Source organism: Citrus clementina, unplaced genomic scaffold (genome assembly GCF_000493195.1).
Source record: "Citrus clementina cultivar Clemenules unplaced genomic scaffold, Citrus_clementina_v1.0 scaffold_3, whole genome shotgun sequence".
In the NCBI taxonomy this organism is placed as follows: Eukaryota; Viridiplantae; Streptophyta; class Magnoliopsida; order Sapindales; family Rutaceae; genus Citrus; species Citrus x clementina.
This window is the reverse complement of record NW_006262339.1, coordinates 39446769-39462949: the sequence shown is the minus strand read 5'-3', so window position 1 is coordinate 39462949 and position 16181 is coordinate 39446769. Positions and strand designations below refer to the sequence as shown.

General features: G+C 32.7%; 2 protein-coding genes and 1 pseudogene across 5 annotated transcripts; 1 reads left to right on the top strand and 2 right to left on the bottom strand.

The window, feature by feature from the left end:
• The first annotated feature begins 4251 nt into the window (after nt 1-4251).
• On the top strand, nt 4252-9996 carry LOC18049717 (protein WHAT'S THIS FACTOR 1). 4 transcript variants are annotated; one of them, XM_024189465.1, is made up of 5 exons: nt 4252-4685; nt 4822-4904; nt 7618-7769; nt 8087-9414; nt 9764-9996. In XM_024189465.1, the coding sequence occupies exons 4-5, from the start codon at nt 8185-8187 to the stop codon at nt 9785-9787; spliced, it is 1254 nt and encodes a 417-aa protein (XP_024045233.1). In that variant the 5' UTR covers nt 4252-4685; nt 4822-4904; nt 7618-7769; nt 8087-8184; the 3' UTR covers nt 9788-9996. The 4 variants fall into 4 exon arrangements, with proteins under 4 accessions (XP_024045233.1, XP_024045231.1, XP_024045230.1 ...); XM_024189463.1 differs by lacking the exon at nt 9764-9996 and having other exon boundaries at nt 7618-7764; nt 8087-9737; XM_024189462.1 differs by lacking the exon at nt 9764-9996 and having other exon boundaries at nt 8087-9737.
• Nucleotides 9997-12037: 2041 nt separating this feature from the next.
• Nucleotides 12038-13381, bottom strand: LOC18049716 (vinorine synthase). Its single transcript, XM_006443060.1, has one exon. It carries the CDS (start codon nt 13379-13381, stop codon nt 12038-12040), a length of 1344 nt encoding a protein of 447 aa, XP_006443123.1.
• Nucleotides 13382-15447: 2066 nt separating this feature from the next.
• On the bottom strand, nt 15448-15741 carry LOC112099535 (annotated as a pseudogene).
• Between the last annotated feature and the right edge of the window lie 440 nt (nt 15742-16181).

Genomic DNA, 16181 nt, shown 5'->3' with positions numbered 1-16181 from the left:
AAACATGGTATGCCTTTCGATGGCCGCAAGCATTTTTTTATGTTAGAAAATTGCAACGGATTTCAACTTTAAATTCAATCCAACCTATTTTTTATGAAGATTATTTAAGTAATTTAACATAAACAGCTATTGTCATTATTTGCATTCAAACCAAAATAAGAAAAATAAGAAAAATAAGAGGCAATAACTTCTTTTAACACAAAACCCACCACCCATAGGACCTATTATTTGAATTTTAATTTCTGTCATAATTACATGTGTCACTTATTTATTGGATAATTTGTAAAATTACTATTAGACAGTTTAATAAATGAATGTCACAACAATTAGAATAGAAATTGGGATCCCCAGCATTATTAAGAAAAAAATACCAAATAGATAGAAGTTGATGGCACATTAGAAACTCTTATATATCAGTAAGATAGTGTAGTATAAAGAAATTTGGGTGCATTGTCAAGCTAAGCTATGCGAAGTTTTTTAATGTTCTTTTGTCAAATGTGGACTTATAATATACGGTTAAGATTTAATTATATATTATTTCTTGTTGAATAACCACTGTCCACTAATTACAATATTATACAAAGCTCGAAACAGAGCTCAAACTAATATTAAATCTAAATTACAGTATAAATCCCTATAAATTTTTTTTTTCGTTGGTTTAATTAGAAGCTGCTAGGTCAACAACTATGAATCTTATATCTAAGATAAAAAATAAATGAGTCCAATTATTTTGTTATTGTTATGTGACCCATTCTTACGTTTTTATGTTATTTATATTCATCACTAGTTACACTTTTTTTTTTTTGATGGGATTACTAGTACGACTTGAAAAAAAAATTATTGCCATTTTTTTCTTTATTAAAAAAATATAATGATATTTGATTTGTAGTAAATTATTCTGAAAACAGGTTCAGCCAAACACATATCTTTATTTATTTATTTGTTTATTTTTATATATTTAGATATCAAACATGATTTAACGGTTTTTATAATTTGAGTACTGTTTTCAAATATAAAAGATATTAAATTGCGGAATGTAATGCAGATTTTTTAATCGTATTCTAATTTGAGAAAAATAGTTTCAGATCTCAAATCAAACCAACCCACTTTCCCCCCCTCCAATTAGAAGTTTCCGTGTCAACAAATGTGCATCTTTTATCTAAAATTAAATAATCCCACCATTTAATTTTTTTCTTAAATTAGAAGCGCTAGGGTCAACAATTATGAATTTTAGATATACTTTAAAAAATAAATGAGTTGAATTATCTTTTTTTTTAATAATAGGATTACTATTACGACCCAACAACACCAATAAAAAGTTAAGAATAAATCAGAGTTATGGCCTTCTAATCTCATATTGCAAAAAATCTAGGAATTTCTGGGGACTCTAGCCTTTATTAATGATTTTCTAGTGATACTTTGATTTCAAGTGATCAACACTATAAAAAATAATTCTGAAGGTAGGTTCAACCAAACACATACCTTGCCGCTAAGCTCTTGGTCGAAGTGATTGGGCTGCTGCCCTTCAAGCGCTCAAAAAAGCATTGTGGGGGTTAAAATATTTATAAGTCATTCTCTCTTGTGAAAATGCGAGTGGAGCAGATATATCTTGCGAAAATGCTAGTGGAGCAGATATATTTTTCGTCTGTGAGGGTTATTTATAGTGTAATAATGTAAGTCAACAATTCAAGCCCCCACAAAAATATTGTGGGGGCTAAAATATTTATAAGTCATTATCTCTTGCGAAATGCAAGTGGAGCAGATACATTTATCGTCTGTGAGGATTATTTATAATGTAATAATGTAAGTTTCAATTATGTATATCTGATTGTAAATATCAGTGTAATGTCTGTTATAATAGCAGTTGTAAATATATGTGCAATATAGTAATTTGATGTGTAATCAATATTAAAAAAAACCAAACACATACCTTTATTTATTTATTTATTTATTTATATATTCACATATCAAACAGGATTTTACAATTTTTACAATTTGAATACAGTTTTCAAATATTAAAGTGTCAAATTCCATAATGTAATGCAAAATTTTCCAACATTTTTGAGAAAATAGTTTTGAATTTAACTATTGGCACCCCTCCATACTCCTTATAAAACCCCTCTCCTAATGCAATTCCATTAAAGGATAAAATAAATCTAAGTATACCCTTATTTTTCTCTATCTAACTTTTAACATCCATACAACTACACCAAGCCTCTTACATTTTCTGTTTGCTCACAAACACTTCTACATTCTAATTTTTTTAAAATTTAAAAAATTACATAATAATTATTTTAGTCAACTTTTAATTCTACTTAATTCATACAAATATATGATCTTTTTTCAATTAAATATATGTGCTTTAATCATTCAAAAAAATTATTAAAAAAATCTGCAATTGAAGTTGTTAGGAAGAAACTGAATTTTTTTTTCTTTTTGAATCAGAAAAGAAACTGAAAAAATGGAAAAAAGATATTTTGGGAATTAAAATAAGATTTCACAGCAAAGGGGTTTGAAAACAATAGTCTCACTCAATAGTTTTCAAATATCAAATTAAATCAACCTAGTTTTTTTTTCTTTAATTAAAACCCCCCATGTCAACAAATGTGTATCTTATCTAGTATTAAAAAAAAAATGATCCCACCCTTGTTTAGTCTTTTACATTAGAAGCATCAAAGTCAACAATTGTGAATGTTAGATCTAGTATAACAATTAAATGATTTCTACTTCGTATGTCAGCTTTGTGAGAAGTTTTATAGTATAAAGATGTACAATGTAAGTCATACAACAAACAGATAATGCATAATATTTATACATTTATTTTAAAAAATTAACATGTAAGAAGTTATTATATTAAATTTAATTACACATATTATATATACATTAGATAGTTATATTACTTTTTTGTGTTTAAAATTACTCCAATTTTATGTTAAATTAACAATGTGAAAACTTGATGTGAAATGTGATTGTATTTCTTTACCCAAAAAAAAAAAAAAAAACACGTGAGAAATGGACTTCCGGGCAGCACGGGTCCAGCACCATACTCCCTCCTCCGTCCTTTGTGAAAAAAGAACAGTAAAATTTCAATGAACTCCTTCTAATTCTTTCTATTTATAATTCTTTTGTAAGTATTTGATTCATATCTCCCTACCTTCAGTACCAAATTTCATTTAGTATCTTATACTCTTCCACCTCTTAAATTTTTTTATACATCATATTTCACTTTTTTATTTTAATATCACTAAAACAGACAACACTATGTTAATCATATTGCATCGTTTTCTTTGTTGAGGCTTACAATTGTTTAATTTCAATTAGCATAGTTTTGTCTAATTACAATTGTTTCTAATTATATATTCACTAAAACAATTGTTTAATTACAATTGTTTACTTTAATATTTGCATTAAATCTATTAGTATTAGGATAATTTCTAATTATATATTCACTTTTAAATTTTATTTAATATCTTAAGCTCTTTTCTATTCACGTATTTTTTTTAGGTAATAAGGTACATTTTTCTTACATCCATAAAACTTATTAGTATGAAGAGTTATTGCACTAAGTATCTTATTTTTTCATAATCTTATCATTTTACCTTGTTATTTAGCTCAACTACCTTTGTCCATATTTGGCGTGCCACATTGTATAGATTTAATGTAATATAATAAAAAATATTAAAAAATTCAACATCGTATAATATTTGGTGTGGTATATTTTGAGGATCCATAAATATAAGTCGTGCATGATTTTTGCTAATTTTCACATGCCATTGTATAAAACCTACAACCACTGATGCATGTATCTCCAAAAGCATAATCATTGAAGTTGCAATGTCGTCCCCTCCTCCATTCTAACGCTGCTTAGAAAAGAATTTCAAACATTTATCTTAAAATTAAAAAAAAGTTCACAAATCATGACTCGAGGTTTAGTGATATTAAAATACAAAAATAGAACATGGTGTACACCATGTTCTATTTTTGTATTTTAATATCACTAAACCTCGAGCCATGATTTGTGAAAGCTCTACAAAATTGGTATGGTAACCCCAAAATGTTCCAACATTTTCTGTTGAGATTCAATATTAAAATTGGTATGGTACGTAATTTCGTTTTATGGCTGATGCTACAATGCTGGTAGTTTAAAACAAACCGTTGGATTCAGCTAAAATGAATCCAACGGTTGAGATTTAATATTAAATAAAAATAGAAATAAAAGGGCAAATTGTAAATGCCGGTTGCCAGCAATTTTATCTTCTTCAAATCCCTAACCTTCTCTTGTTCAATTTCTTTGCTCGTCACCAATTTCCTGGGCATCTCTCACAAATCCCTAATTTCTCTGTTCTATTTCTTTATTAATCTCATAAAATTAAAGCCACCATCTCACTCACATCAAACAGCCAATCCAGTCCATCGACTCCGGTATCTTGTTTGTGCATGAGAGAGAGAGTGGCAGAGCTGCTGCTTTTCCGATTGGCGACTATTGCTCCTCCTGCACTCTCGTCTTCTCTATCAGTTGTTGAGCCTCGACTGCCATAGTCATCGCCGGAACCATTGCCGTGAAAGCCAAGCTGCGAGCGAAACTCCTCAAAACAACTGGAGGGTTTTATTTTTATTTTTTGTTGTTTTTGTCAACAAATTCTCCTGAGCTTTTGTTTTTATTTTGGAGCGTTATTATCTCAAGGGTAATAGTACTCTTTTTTTTTTTTTTTTTTTTCAAAAGGTGTCATTTGCTTGTTTTGAGCTCTATTGTTCTATGTTTGGATTTACTGGGGACACTCTCTAAAATTAAATTGCATTATTCCTCTTTTAAATTTTCAGAAGCAAACTTCCACTATCGTACAATTTCCTTAATTACATGGTTCGAAGCATGGAAGATGAAGTTCATGGCTTCCTGAGATTAGGTATGTGTTCGTTTAAACTGTAACGCAATTTTGGATGTTACTACCTTGATTATAAAAGATTTTAACCTTTATTGTGGCTGTGGAAAATTTACATACACTTGAGTTAAAGAGATTGGAAAATAATATGTCTGTAAATGTTCAAATTAGAGTGGACCAAATTTTTTTTTTTTTTCACATTAGATTTGAAATTCTGTAGTTAGATTCTTTTGAAGAATCGGAAGAAGTAAAATAAGTTTAAGCTAAATTGTGTTAAATATTTGCAGCTATCCACTTTGAGGTTATGCTAATATTACGCATCTTCGTGAATTTTCGTGGCAATTCGTTTTTTATTCATAATGCAAATGCAAATGCATATATTTTTATATTATTCTTTGGAGCCTTATTCCATTGGTTTTTCTTTTTTTTTTTTGGTGATTTGAGACTTATTTTTGTTAGCTAATTCAATTTTTGGGTTTTAAAACTAATGGGCCTTTGGTCCAATAAGAGAATTCTTGCACCTACAATGGTGAGAGTAGGGGGTTCGAGCCTCTATAAGAACTTTATGGAGGTTAGTTTAGTACTCCCTCAATTATCAGTTAATTGAGTAGAGACAGTCTATCCCTTACAAAATGCGAGTGGAGTAGGCACCTCTCGAATATTAAGAAAAAAAATAAATTAAAATGAAAGAAAAATATAATCTTATGAAAATGAAGAGAAATAAATAAAAAGTTGATATAACAAAAAAAAATCTTTTTATTTTATATATGATGTCTCACATTTAACATAAAAATTTTCATGTATATTGTTACTTGTCTCAAGTTTATTATTCTAAATATAGTAGTTTTCTGGTCCGGGATCATAAAGTGCGGGAAACATCTGAGAAAATTTTAAAACCACGAGGTTTTAAATGTTTAAAACTTAAATAGCTTAAACCGCACGGTTTATGCGTTTTCCCCGACGTTCCCGCACTTTAAAATTCCAGATTGGAACATTTCTTTTCTAAATATTCCTAAAAATTTCTTTTCCTACTTGTTTCATGTTTGACGTTTATGTTGCATGTTTAATAACGCATTTCACAGGTATTATTTGTTTTGTTACATGTCTCATGTTTAACTTCAATCGTTGCATGTTTAACTTCAATCGTGTCATGTTCATGTTATTTTTTAATATGTAAACTTCATGTTTCGTATTTACATTTCGTGTCGCATGTTTGACTTCAATTATTGTATGTTTGACTTCAATTGTGTCATGTTCATGTTATTTTTTAATATGTAAACTTCATGTTTCGTATTTACATTTCGTGTTGCATGTTTGACTTCAATTATTGTATGTTTTAAATAGAGCCAAAAATTGAGGATTTTTCAGTCCGTTTCATGTTTGACATTCATGTTGCATGTTTAGCATCACCTATTACATGTATCACACGTTCTTTTGCATGTTTACGTCGAACTCATGTTTAATTTCAATCGTTGTGTCTAACTTGAATCTTTTCATGTCTGATATTTTTCTTTTACATGTAAATTTCATATTTCATATTTACATCACATGTTGTATTTTTGAAATGTGGTGTTGTATATCATAAAAAAAAGGGCAATAAAAAGGTTTTATTCGTATTCGTTTCATGTTTAGTGTTTATGATTCATGTACAACATTGTCTGTCACATACATGAAATGCTGCCATGTTGCAAGTTTACATCACACTCATATTTAATTGTTGTTTCGTGTTGTGTATGAATCATAAACGCCAAACATGAAACATAGAAGAATTAAAAACCTTTTGACGCTATTTTTTTATGACATGCAACACCACATTTCAAATATACATCATGTGATGTAAATATGAAATATGAAATTTACATTTAAAAAATTAACATGACATGAAGTTAGACAAACAAGGATTGGAGTTAAAAATGCAACGATTGAAGTTAAACATGAGTTCGACGTAAACATGCAATAAAATATGTGATATATGTGATAGGTGATGTTAAACATGCAACATAAATGTTAAACATGAAAGGGGATGGAAAATCCTCATTTTTTAGCTTTATTTAAAACATACAATAATTGAAGGCAAACATGCAATATGTGATGTAAACATGAAATATGAAGTTTACATATAAAAAAATAATATGAACACGGCACGATTGAAGTTAAACATGAGTTTGATGTAAACATGTAACAAAACAAGTGATACATGTGGAAGACGTTATTAAACATGCAACATAAACGTTAAACATGAAACGGGTAAGAAAATAAATTTTTAGGGATATTTAGAATAACAAACTTGAGACAAGTAACAACATACATGAAAATTTTTATGTTAAATATGAGACATCATATGAAAATAAAAATAATTTTTTTTGTTATATAAATTTTTTATTTGTTTCTCTTTATTTTCATAAGATTATATTTTTCTTTGTTTTTAATTAATTAATTTATTTTTGTTACTATCAATTATATTTTTTCACAATTTTTTAGTTAATATATTATTTTATTTTAATATTTATTTTTTTTAAAAAAAAAGGCAACCGGTTAAATTAAAAAAGGGTTGCACCAATCTTTGGCTGCCATTGTGTGTACTTTTATGCAACCAAAGACAGCCTGCACCCTCGTTTTGTGTACTTTTATGCATAACATTTTTGACGTATAACAAAAATTATTATTATCAATTACTTTAATTTTAAAAGAAAATTTAAATCATATATCTAAACATACACACGTGACGATGTCTTAGGCTATTCGGAAGGCCTAGTTTGGAGAGGCCCAAAGCATTCTAATTAATTAAGTGGACAAAATTAACTGAAGAGTTATCACAAGCACAGCGCTTACAAGTCTCAAATGGAAGCGGAGTAATCCTGAGAGCACCACCAGCACTCGAGCGGTTTGGTATTTTTGTTTTTAATTTTTTTTTGTTAATAAGCTTTTGAGGTTAATATTTATTAGAGGCCAATTTGTATAATTTTATTAGTAATTAGAGTTAATGATGAGTATTTTAGTTGTGGGGAAATTGGACAGAGACTCGGAGAGAGAGTGTCTACAATCAAAATTTAAATTTGATTAGAAATGGGTGAAAATGGTTGAATTTTTCAATTATATGGACACTTTTGGCCATCTAATCTGTGAAATTAACTTTTTTTTTTTTTTGGGGACGATAATTAAGGCGGTGAATTGTTTAGTTATTCTGATACTTTGCAAATTCGCAGATTGCTTATTGCGCATTGAAAGGGCGGGTAATCTTTAACTGTAAACACTTAATGGTGGATTTGTAGCACATTGAATTGTTGGTTCTTTGAAGAATGAGATGGTTCACTGGTTGTTTTCGGGTAGGGCTGTATACTCTGCATTTTTATGTGAATGCCGAAAAGGGTTTAGTTACCAGCAGAAATTCGGTCTGGTGAATGTTAAGTTGAAATGGGCTAAAGATAAGTCTCTGGATGCTGTCGTGGCTGCTGAGAAAGATCTTAGAGCGGCCTGCTTCCTTGTTTCTATCATTTCCTCTGCTTCACATTGTTTTGTTCCTATTTACCACCTTTGCAGGCATCGAGGCCAACTTGGTCTGCCTCAAGATCTTAAGCTCTCCACGTTTATAAGGAGATACCCGAATATTTTTTGTGAGTCTCATGTTCTGGACAGTGGAGGCACTCGCGTTCCCTGCTTTGGTTTGACTCCTGAAGCTGCCGATGTTCATCATGAAGGGCTTAATGCTCTTCAGCAGAATCAGAAGGACATTCTTGATAGGCTATGTAAACTTCTTATGCTCACTAGGGACAGAATGCTTCCTTTACAAACCATTGACCAGCTGAAATGGGATATGGGATTACCTTATGATTACTGTGATTACTTAATTACACGTCACCCTGAATTATTTTCTTTGGTCCGCCTCCCGGATGATCGTGTTGGCTTGAAACTGTTATCATGGGATGATGACCTTGCTGTCTCCCAGTTGCAAAAAAATGCTGTTTTACAGCAGAAGCAAGAAGATATAAGAAGTAATAGTTTGGCCTTCCCAATTAGATTCACAAGGGGTTTTGGGCTGAAAAGGAAGTGCATGGAGTGGTTAAAAGAGTGGCAGAGTCTGCCATATACTTCACCTTACACTGATGCCTCTCATTTGGATCCTCGTACTGATGTTTCTGAAAAGAGGATTGTTGGTGTCTTTCATGAGCTTCTTCATCTCACCATACGAAAAAAAACAGAGCGTAAGAATGTGAGTAATCTCCGCATACCGTTGTCTCTGCCTCAAAAGTTTACCAAAGTGTTTGAACGGCATCCTGGAATTTTTTACATCTCTATGAAGCTTAACACTCAGACTGTTGTTCTTAGGGAAGCCCACGATCAACAGCAACTTTTGGTAAAGAACCCCCTTGTTGATGTCCGAGAAAGATTTGCAAGCATGATGAGGGAAGGGTTCCTGGACAGGAGTAGAGGGTTATACAATAAAACTACGAGTGCTGGCGTGAAGAAGGACCCGTCGAATGTTACATGTAGCAATCAGCTCAGTGGCACTGGATTTAGTTACGAAGACGAGTCAGTGTTTTCTGAATATTATTCGGACGAACTTATGCCTGATCCTTCCTAGATTCTGCCAGCTGAATATCTTTAGATTTCCTGTTCATTGTATTAAACTGTCTACAAGCAAGGTTTAGCTAACTGTAGGTGGAAAATAATTATATGGATTCAGCGTTATTTAGCTACTCTGACACGAAAATGTCGACTTTCCTGGTCACTTGGAAATAAGCGTGGCGAGTGCAGTTTTGTGAAGATGAGGCACACCTCGTGGGCCTTGGCCTGATAACAGATGTACTGAAAAAAATAAATAAATAAAAAGTAAAGAGGTATTCCCCTGAAACTCATGAGAATCCTGTGAACTTTTTATCCAGGATTGTAATTTGGGAGGCTTTTAAAGGGGCCAATTATTACATGGGGGTGCTCGTTAGCATGTGTTTAACCATATTAATTTAGAACATAATATGGTTTTTAGAGGTAATCTTGGTTATCATCCATTATAGCCCATTCAATTTTTGCGAGTAGGACTTCTTGTCCATACATTAAATCGTCACTGACATAGTTTCTGCATAGATATGGCTTATTTATACGTATGAACCATAGGAAACCGCTGCAATGCTTAAGGTACTCTTGACTCTCAATAATTTTGCTTTGCATTCTCTGTAACTGAAGTAATATTTGAGGACTCTTGTAAATGGAATATATTTCTAATGATGAGGAGAGAATACTTTGTGAGTATAAACCAGTTATGCTTTGCGTTGCGGCTTGCAAAATGGCTGGCATTTTGGGATCTATAGACCAATATATTCAGGCTTGCAAGCCATTGGAGGCACTCTTGAGTGCAAAGATGTCGTAAAGAACGAGATGAATGTTTGTGAAATATAGTTTTGCTTTTTGCTCTGTTCTTCCAACCAATTTTTATGTGCAACTACTACATAAGTTTCTGACCAAACTAGCTTTTTCCATTTGTGACGAAACTCTAATACATTGGAAACAGGAGAAGACAATACAAGACTAAAGCAGAAAGATATAAAGTGTTTTCCTAAAACATTATGACAGGCATGAACGAGGAAAAGATGAAACAAATTTACCTAATTGTGAGATCATATGGCTCCTGTAATCACATTATAAACATTCCTTCCATATTTCATTATCTGCAGAGCAGCAAGACGAGGTTGATCACTAGTGTATCATGAAGATCAGGTCTATTCACCTTCACTCTAATTGTCTATTTCAGTGCTGTTTAAATCACATAGTTCCCATATCTGTCATTGGAAAGTAGCAGGATATTGTAACAGCTCAAAAAATCTTTAACAATATATTGCGCTATGTTCTGAAACTTGAAGCATCTTTGAAGTACAAAACTGCCTCATTTTATCAAGGAGAGATAAATACAGTGGCCTGTAAGTGCAAAGCTGATTGTTTCGATCACTTCTGAGTTCTCGAGGGATAAGACATGCTGCATGACATAGTTCCGGAAGGGATCTCCGGAAAGGGTTGCTGGATTGATCGAAATTAAATGCAAAATTTGTCTTCTCTGCAACCTTTTCATCTCCATATTGAAACATTCTTGCTAATGGCATGCCAGAAAGAGGCATGGTCTGACGCTGCTTGATATATTAAATCATAACTTCTTCTTGTACAGAGGATGTAAGCACTGCAATATGACGGACGACCCAAATGTAATCATCATCAGGAATTTGAATAATCTGTTCAAAGTTGCCATTACATATCAAACCAGCAACAAATTTGCAAGCACTTTGATCAGCTTGTTGATCAAGGATAAGCCATGTTTATCGGTTGATATCCGGAGAAACAACCGTTCGTGTGTTATCTTCAGTGAAACTTCTCTCAGCTGATAGTCAAAAAGACCATATTGGTGATTCATCAGCTCCAAATTAAACTCTAACCGTCTCGAATAAGTTTTGCATAATCCTGAAGTCCCTGGAAGATGACTTGTCCTGCAAGTAATCTAAGCCCCGTTGATGTTGAGCCAGCAAAAGAATAATAGGATTAGATATTAATTCAAAAGCACCGAAATTTGCAGTGTCAGTCGAGCTGCTATGAACAGCCCACATACTTTGTGAATATAATGGCATTGAAGCTGGCACTGAACCCGCTTCTTGGGATTTTTGCTTGGAAGAAGAAGAAGAAGAAGAATCAGCAACGAAAGCATCATTCAACATGAGGTTTTCGAAACAATGCAACAGATTTTGAACAACAGAATTCACCTTTCCTTCTCCATATCAAAAATTTTATGCAGCATAGGGATTTATGTTTGTCCTATCTTTATATACTTTTAATGCTTACACTAAAAGCTTCTGTTTCTACCAGGAATCCTAGCTATATAAGAAGAATTACAACTGCCGTATTGCAGGATTATAAAAAATAAAAATATAACATTTTTACGACTTACCCCCTTGAGTTTCCATAATACCGCTTAATATTCCATATTGTGTACGTGAGGAGCTTAACACAATACAACACAATTATCCATTACAATCCAAAACAGTCCACTGTAATCATAACACATCAGCGAAAATACACGAAGGGTATCCATCCACATCATGATGTAGTTCATGATATTTTATTGGTTGATTGTGAGTACAATAGATGTGGAGAAAGATTTCTCTCGTTTGGGAGATGGTTCAATCAAATCCTGCTCCACGGCTTGGAATGAAAGAGGCATAGGTGAGGATACCAGGATCTTGTTCAAATTTGGGCATGTCATTAATAGGCAATCCCACCCAAGCTTCTACTCCCTTACCATCACGTGTACCTAATAGAACCGCAATATTATTAAGACTCATGGCCGTGGTAGACCATACAGGCTTTCCCCATCCAAAATCAGGTTCATAAAATGGAAGTCCAATCACACCAGTGAAACCAAACAGCCTTACACCATTATCACCCTTCAGAATCTCTTCAACAGCTTCTTTATACTGATTAACAAAAACAATACCACCATCTTGGTAAACTTTCCTCACAAAATCATCATTGACCATCTTTGTAAATTGATTAATGTTTCTTGCCGAAGTCTTATTTGTTGTACATGTCACCGCATGATAGAGGTTCCCAATACAATCTTCTGGTAACGGTGGATTCATTCGATTTCGAAGATTCACTGGCACCGATGCAATACAAGTAGAACCAACATTTTCTTCTCTATCCATAGCTATCAAAGCATCCCAGATAAGCCCACTCACAGCTTCAAACCTTGTCGGGCGATATTGATTCAAACTCAAGCTTGCGTCTTTTTTAATTATTTCTCCTCTAAGAGCAGCTACCTTACCACCATCAAACACAAACCTTTTTGTCACGCATTCTGGTGCACGGTGCCATTCGATGATCCTCCTCGCGTAACTCGAAATCTCTTGGTTTGATGGGAAGGTATCCGTGCAGTCAACCACAGCATGCTTATAATTAATAATGGAATTATCATCACTGGAATGAAGTTTGGCCCAGTTCTGGATAAAACCGACCGATGCTGCTCCATCAGCTACAATATGCCTGAAATTAAGGCCTATTGCCACACCTCCGCAATCAAAGTGATTGATTTGGACGGCCGCGTTGACATCATCAGTGCTTAAGTACTTTTTGTTGGGATTGAATGGAAGCAATTGTTGCAGTGTGTTCATCTCCGGATTTTTAAGAACTTCGGACATGCTAATACTGCTGGGTCCTCGGGTTTCAACGAAAGGGATGCCAGAATCGTCACAATCAACAACATAATTATCTTGGAGTAGTTTTCCTGCAAAAGGGTAGTAAAGGGTTAATGTTTTGGACAGAGAGCTTTTGAGGCGATGATAAACGTTATTAGTACTAGTGTTGGTTTCGTCATAAACTCTTGATGGGCCATTGTAAAAGAAAAGCAATGAGGTGTAAATATCTGGAGCTAGTTGATCGAGAAGGGACAGCTTGTGGGTTTTTAAGTGCAGAGGAGTTGGAGAAGATGGTTTGATAATTTTCTTGGAGATGATACGGAGCTGCATTTCGTCCGTTGCCTTTGCTCAATTCCGAAAGAATTATCTTGTCTTTTACATACGTAGAGTAGAGAGAGTGCCTGATTGTTGCTCAGTCTAGATAGAAGATTAATGTGATGCAGCGGCAAATATTTATATATAAATTTATATTTTTGTATAAACTAATGTCGCATATTATTTGTAACGTAACATTATTTGCAGTACCATTTTATTTTAATGTGATGCAGTACCATTTTATTTTATATGAATGTTATTTAAGTAATTTAACAAAAACAGTTCTGTCATTATTTGCATTCATTGAAAAGAGAAGAATAGGACAATAACTTCATTATTTAGCACGAAAACCCCACCCGTACGATCTAATATTTGAATTTTTTTTTTTATAATTATATTTGTCACTTATCTATTGAAATATAAATGCAATTCAAATATCGGGATCCTTAGCGTTATTAAAAATGAAAATAACAAATAGATAGAAAATGATCATGCATTGAAAACTCTTATATTTCAACAACACTGGATAGTATAAATAAATTAAGGAGCAATGTTGAGTTAAGTTTTGTTGAGTTTTTTATAATCTTCTATCATAGGTGGATTTATAATATATCATTAATATTTAATTACATTTCATTTCTTATTGAATAACTACCGATCACAATATTATATAAAGCTCAAGACAAAGTTTAGCTCCACATTGAATCTAAATTCCAGCATAAATTCCTATATATCTTTTTTTTTTCTTTTAATTAGAAGCAGCCGATCAACAACTATGAATCTTAGATCTAGTATAAAAATAAATGAGTCCAATTATTTTGTTATTGTTATCTAACCCATATTTATATTTTTATCTTATTTATATTCGTTACTAGTTTGACCTTCATTAATAGGATTTAATAAGATTACTAGTAAGACCTGAAAACAAAATTTTATTGCCATTATTTTCTTTATTAATAATTTATAGTGATATTTGATTTCAAGTAACCAACACTATAAAAAATTATTATGAAAATAGGTTCAGCCAAACACATGTTTATATATAGGGTCCGCTTGCCACAGTTGTACCTTACCACAATCTTTGTCTTTTTGTGAATTAGTTAATGTAAAATTTCATTGAACCCCTTGTACTCTATTTTATTTATAATTTATTCGTAAGTATTAAAAAGACAAAATTATCCTCAAATTTTGTCTTCAATATTTTTTTTTTCCCGTTTCTTCTTTTACTCTCTCACTTTCTCTGTGTGATGGGTTTAATGATGGCTTCAATATTGATCAAGATTGCTGACCGATTTGAGGATAATTAGTTGTAGGTCATTGATTGTTTGTGTGATGCTTCTCGTGGTGGAAATTATAGGCATCAAAACAAAATCCTCAATTTGATCTGAGAAGCCGAAGTGAGAGCGAGAGAAAGCGAAATGGCGATGGCAAGGCGAGCTCAGGCCTTGCTTATCCAGAGCAATTATGCGCTGCAGCTTCATATTGTGGCTTCGATGGATCTCCGATTTCCTCTGTCTATCATGGTGCGGCTGTGGTGCAGCTGACGTTATGTTGTTTCGAGAGAGGAAAGATAAGGCTAACATGGGTCAAGGCTGTCGGTCATGGCGCGACTATGCTATCTTGCCGACGTGGAGCAGCGTGGTGGCAGCCGGTAGCAGGTAGCTTCACAATATAGGTATTTGGGTTGAGAGCAAACTGGAGAGATGAAGCCATGATCGATTTCGTTTGGATGTCGCGTGTGTGGGTTTTTGGGTTATTTTCTTTTAGTGTTAGTTTTTTTTTTAAATTATAAGTTATAAATAGATCCATTTTGTAATTAACCACTAGAATCCCCACTCGTATTGTTGAAAATTTTGTTGATGATGATTTTTTTTTTTTTTTTAAACCAACAAATACTTCAATTTCCATTCAAGACGAAAACTCTACTCAGTATTAGTAACTGGGCACAAAATGGAAAATCTTACAAAAAAGGGATAAGATTTTAATATTCCACAAGCTAAAACAAAGGTACCAAAATCAGTTACATATCTTCTTTCAAATCATTAATGATCCAATTCCCAGGTAATTCAGAGGTAGAATATCTACTTGTTGCGCTTGGCTGCATGCTTCCCTTGGCCTTTCTTGTGAGGTCCCTTTCCATGATGTTTCAACAGTTCAAGCTTGGGTAAGCGCTCTTGTTCTTGGCGGGCCATGACGAGAGCTTGTCACCGACGAGCTTCTTCCGCAAAATCTTGTGGGGTGATCTCTGGCCAGTGGGGTTAAGTATATACCCAAATATCTTGGCCCTCACCTAAGTCAGCCTTGTGGTCGCTACTGTGGCCAAAATGTTCTTAAGCCTCCCTCCTGTAGCCATCGTCACTCGCCAACTCCACCTGATTAGCTCTATTGATGATGAGTTAACTTTGTTAATGATTAGGGAGATGAGTTAATCTTAATTTCTACATAATTTTTTAATGCCAATCTAAGGATATTTTTGTCTTTTCATTAATATTAATGTGTTATGATTATTAATGTAGCGTGGTTGAAAATAAAAACTCTTTTAATACTTATAAAAAAATAAATAAATAAAAGTGTAAGGTTATAAATTAAATTTTGATAATGTAGGTAAGTATAAAGTATTATAATAATTTATGATAAATTATAAATAAAATATAGTGTAAGGGGTTCAATTAAATTTTACATTAACTAATTCACAAAAGACAAAGACTGTGGTAAGGTACAACCGTAGTAACATAGGCGAACCCTTATATATATATATATATATATGATTTTACAATTTTTACAATTTGAATACAGTTTTCAAATATTAAAAGTG